At 40.5% G+C, this 5,405-nt stretch overlaps 1 protein-coding gene across 1 annotated transcript; it reads right to left on the bottom strand.

Moving 5' to 3' along the window:
* Positions 1 to 2,553: 2,553 nt before the first annotated feature.
* On the bottom strand, positions 2,554 to 3,510 carry LOC130555313 (uncharacterized). Its single transcript, XM_057335423.1, has 2 exons — positions 3,440 to 3,510; positions 2,554 to 3,268 (listed from the first exon to the last, which is right to left on the bottom strand). The coding sequence occupies exon 2, from the start codon at positions 3,208 to 3,210 to the stop codon at positions 2,554 to 2,556; it is 657 nt and encodes a 218-aa protein (XP_057191406.1). The 5' UTR covers positions 3,211 to 3,268; positions 3,440 to 3,510.
* Between the last annotated feature and the right edge of the window lie 1,895 nt (positions 3,511 to 5,405).

Genomic DNA, 5,405 nt, shown 5'->3' with positions numbered 1-5,405 from the left:
TGCACTCAGGGACATTTATGTTGATTATCTTGCTACCATATCCTCTAATATCTTTATTTAGCGCCAAATGCGCTTCATTTTAACTCTTTCCGCTCCATGAGCGCTGCTTTTCCCACAAAACTCGCGTCACATAAAGACCTGCTGACACCAAGAACAGGTAAATAACGTTATATAAACACAACATGGGAGTGGGAGGGAATGGGTGTCATTCTTCCGGGATTGGGACGGGATTTCCCCCCAGTTTTTTCGTGGGATTGGGATGGGACTTTTTTGTGGGAGTGGGATGGGAGAGGTTTGAAAAACCACTCCCGTGTCACCCTCTACTTTACATATCTTGACTTGTTAAAAAATTGTAACTCATTATTATAAGTTTACCACTATGATCTTTTTGTACATTTTGTATATTTTTGGCCAAAAAGTTACAAATTGTAGCTTTAATTAATTTATTGTTTTTTTATTCTATTTTGTTAAATGGCAATAATTTAGTTCATAAGACTAATGGAGCACATAGCATTAAACCCTCCCAGCAGCAATCTTTCATAAACAGCTGTCTTACTCCCTGAAAATCTGGTCAAATCTTCAATAAACATACAAGAGTATACCAGGAGTATCAATACAGTATAGAGAGATCTGCAGTTTCATTCCCTTAAAATGGATTAAGAATTTAGTGAACAGTCATACCTAGTAACATTGAGATTCTGCTCGTGGAAAAGAGTTGTTTGAGGTACTGTACACTATGAATTTTCTGTTCTGGGTCTGAATTTAATGCCCTTGTTTGTTTTTCTTCTGTATGAACAGATGTGAAAGCTGGTGCGATCATGCAGCGCTTCCTCAGTCGTGTGGTCAACATCATTATCTGAAGCATGTATCCTCTACGGGCCTTACCTACTTTATCTGAGACGGTCCCTTTGAGAAGATCTGTTGTGCCATCAGAGCGGAGAAAAAAACATGAAGCTTATTCATCGTGGACCTCAAAGGGAACCGACAGCCAGTGTGGCCAGCTACATGGATTACATGGATTACAACTGTACGCAAGAGAAAGGTTAAACTGGCATGGTGCAAAAAATTCAGATATCAACATTGGCTATTGTAGATTAGATTTAGATTTTTTTTTTTGTAATAATAAGTCATTCCATTTTTTGTACATGCTCAAACAATTACACTTTTTTGCAAAACTCCTCTCTCATATTCATTTGTTTAGTATGCAGCATTTGAGATGACAACGATGGACCTCTTATTCTCTCACCTGAGGGAGAGGAAATGCTAGCGTTTTAACAAGAGCTGAATAAAGAGAAGGGAAAAGTACACTGGGGAACATAAGAATGTGCTGAGAAAGCAACTCCCACTGGATTCTTCATGACAGTGGAGACTGGAGAGCTGTCAAAGGCTTGAAAATGAAGTAAGCGAGTAATCAAAGAAGAAAAATCAGGACGACTTAACTTACCCCTGAAGGGTCCCTGAGGCAAGGCGACGACTGACAGAATTAGTTCAATCATTTTGTAAGAACACCTGAATCCAACAAACAAGACACTGAGGCTGCCAAAACAGCAGACGGGATGCATTTGAGAATTATTCAACGGAAACTCTCGTCCATGGACGGCATGCAACTATGGCTGTTTTACTGCAGTTGGCCATGAGTGAGGTACAGTATGAGTTCCAGCCCAGCAAACAATAATACGGTATGTCTATACACATTTACAAATACTGTACATACACATTACATTTATAAATTGAAGATACTGCTCTTGATATAACCAGCTTTGATTTTGGCTGGTTAGTGCTAGTGGACCAAAAAAAGTCTTGCTTGTTAGCCTAGAAGCCTGCTGGCTAAACCAGCTTTACAGCATCCAAAACACAACATATGCTGGTGACCAACTACAACTACACTGGTGTTCACAGCCAGGGATATACTTCATCCATAATCACATTTAATTATGTAAATCTCCTACATCGCAGATTTAATTTTTTCCCATTAAGACAAAAACCTTTCAGTTTAAAATCCAACCATGAGAGCAGGAATCATTTGTAGTGACCAGGTGTAGCCCATCTAGTGTGTTCAGTGAGTGCAGAATAGTCCCTCATTTCCTGTATGTCTACGATTTCAAGGGATCATTTCTCAGTTTGGCACGGTTCTGAAAACAGATGGGTCCACCATAGTGTGAAGCCTCTAATGAACACATGAGCTCCAGCAGAGATGGGCTTTCCTCTTGATCATAGAGCGTTGTAGTGAACAGCCAGTGTCATAACCGGATTTACTCAGAAAGACTACCGTGAATATCCAGACAGTTTTCTGGACACAAACAGAAGTCTTTGCAACATGCCATTTTTCTAAATGTGTGTAGTGTATGTTAAACCCCCTGTCTACTGAAGGCATAATGACTATGAGAATATATGGAAATAACAAACAATATGTGGACTTTAAAAATTATATTTTCTACATATCTTTTTCAGGGATAAAACACATTTATATTAATTTATGAAATAAACACAAGCAATTTATAAAGGTCCCGACTGTACATTTGTTTACTTGACTTATTAAAAACCTGTCAGGGATCACAAACAGAACCCAGGCGCAGACAAGGGGTTAACTGAACTTTTATTTTCTAGACTGGATGCCAGCTGCTGGGTCGGACCGGACTCTGGCTGCTGGGCCGGACTAGAGACAGACGAAGCCAGTGACTCCCCCTTCCTCCGCCAGATTACTGGCACCGTGGCCGTCTCTGCAGAGATGCGATGGGGGGGGGTGGCTAGCTCTGTACTGGAGTCGGACGGGGAGTCCCATGACTCCCTTCTCCCACGCCTGCCCTGGTGACTGGTAGGAGGCTCAGCGCCGGCAGAGCTTGAGGAGGGTGGTACTGAGGCCCCCAGGGTGACCTTGCCTAGGACGCAGTCCTCCGGGACGGTATCCAGGTGGGAACGGGAGGAGTCCTGAAGGCAGCTGGAGGAGAAGCCGTTGACCAGCTCCTCTCGACTCTGCAGCCGTTCCACCAACTGAGAAAACGGCTGAAAAATCATCTCCACCCGTTCTGCAAAAGATGGAAAAGTCCAGCCCAGCCACCAGGTAGGCACTGACCAGCACCTCAGGAATGGAATCCCTCTTCGTCCCAGGAGTAGTCCCACAGGGAACGATGGCCCTGAGTGGGAAACAGACCACCGCCAGCGTGGGACTGGGAGGCTATGGCCTTCCACCACTCCGGGTTGGATGCGCATGTCCACTGCATCGTGATGGTCTGTACGGTCTGCTGGGTTCAGTTCTGACCTGTTCCTTCTGTCAGGGATCACAAACAGAACCCAGGTGTTAACTGAAAATTTATTTACAAAAAAAACAAACAAAAACCCAAGATGGGGAGCAAAAACTAACTGAAATAAGACTTAAAACAAAACACTTCCCACAGGGGGCAAAACAGAAGGAGTACAAAATAACTTAAATTAAACAAACCAAACAACGCGGCAGGCACGACAGGACTAGGGAACTCGGACGTGGACTATTGCAAACAAGGTCTACAAAATTTACAAAACGAACAGGCACAGGACAGAGGGAACTAGGGCTTAATAAAGGGGAACACTAACGAGGGATGATTACAAAGGGAGGGTGACGGGCAGGTGACGGGAATGAAACACTGATGGGGAGATTACCAGAAAACGAGAGGGCAGGGCCAAGACACGAGACAGGAGGACACTGATATAAAAACGTCAACACTTATATAAAAATGTCATGCAGAGATTGTAACCTCAATAAACTGAGTTAACAGTAACATAACAGTTACTAAAAATGAGTCGTCCAAAACTTCAGAAGTGTACATTTGATCGTTTTTGTCTTTTATAACTAATACTGTCCTCAAGAACCAAGTTCCAGACATAGTCACCCATCATCGCTCATCCCCTTCCCTGTGCTACAGATGCATTTCTAGAAATTTCTGACAGTGACAAATGGTAAATAAATTTTAAAATATGTTAAAATTTGTACAGTTTTTGTTTATTTGCAGTATATTGATAGTGTATATCGTAATTAATTATGTAAGCTCAAAATTTAAATTGATAAGAATGTATAAATCCTATAAATTGATAAGATTGTCCCTCTAAGACTAACCCCAAACCAATTTACAAAATCTGATTGGCCGATAGGAATAGGCAAGCAGAATCTCTTCCTGCTTCAGCATCCTTGCACATCAGTGGTGGAAAGAGTACTGGAAATTTGTACCTAAGTACAGGTACTGTTACATTGCTGAAATTGTACTCAATTACAAGTAAAAGTACTGGTGTTAAAAAAGTAATTGAGTACAAGGAAAAATTACTCTTCTCAAAAATGACTCAGAGTACTAGTTACTTTTTAGCCGGTGCTTTTCGATGAATTATGAATAATTATTAGTAATCAATTTGGAGATTTATGTAGAAAATAGCTAGTTTAACAAATCACATATTTTCCTTATTGGTAAAGCATATAAATGGATAAAACTCAGGCAAAATAACCATTTTATGTGTTTAAACAAACTGTCATTTATCTTTCTATCTGTCTGTCTGCTCGTCTATCTATCATGAGCTCAGTTTTACAGTTAAAGCCATTTATTCAATACCAGCATTGTTCAATCATGTGTATTAGGCCCCATAATCCAGAAATTAATAAATAAGAGCCCAAAATACTGCATGCAAAAAAAGCAAAACATTTGTAGCCAAAATTGCATATGGATTAGCATTACTGTAAAAGGACATATCTATAGAGAAGCTGGCTGTTAATTTACTCAACCTCAAGCCATCCAACATTTCAGATTTTTACCTTTTTGTGGTATATGGTGTTTCATAAAATGTACACAGGTTCATGTCTTTTAATGTTAAAAATACAGATAGAGACAGCATAAAAGTAACCCCTGCGGCTTCTGATGATCTTTTAATGTCTTATTTAACGAATCAATCGATCTGTGCAAGTTATTTACAACATTATAACTGGTGTACAGTTTGCAAAATTGCTTTTAGCATCTGACACTTCAGGCACGTTCCAATCGCATTCATGTTCCCACTCACTTGCACTCACTTGTAAGGGCACAGCACTTCAGGTAGAGACTCTGGAGAGAGATGGACAATTGTACCTCATAATATAGCCGCCTGGATGACATTTGACGAAAAAAAAAGATTTTATTGACGCTGTTAACTTTACTTGAACAAATCACTTTCATTTAACACAATTGTATAGGTTTCTAGCTCAAACTTGCACTGAAAAAAGAAGCTCTTTGGTTTAACATAATTCAATTATGGACTGTGGTTCCACATGTTGGAGTCATGTTTTCTTAACATGTGTGTGTGCGCGTGTGTGATAGAGGAGCTGCCAGAAAGAGTAGAGGCCCCACAGCTCGTTTAAAAGCACGTTTCGGTTCCCATCCTTAAATAACATGTTCATATCTCAATGACAA

The sequence above is a fragment of the Triplophysa rosa genome, linkage group LG6 (genome assembly GCF_024868665.1).
Source record: "Triplophysa rosa linkage group LG6, Trosa_1v2, whole genome shotgun sequence".
Lineage (NCBI taxonomy): Eukaryota > Metazoa > Chordata > Actinopteri > Cypriniformes > Nemacheilidae > Triplophysa > Triplophysa rosa.
Note: the sequence above shows the minus strand (reverse complement) of the source record. Positions and strands in the feature narration are given on the sequence as shown.

Bases quoted from the DNA above. Each gene is read 5' to 3' on its own strand.
- LOC130555313 (XM_057335423.1), bottom strand. From the start codon at position 3,210: ATGCGCATCCAACCCGGAGTGGTGGAAGGCCATAGCCTCCCAGTCCCA.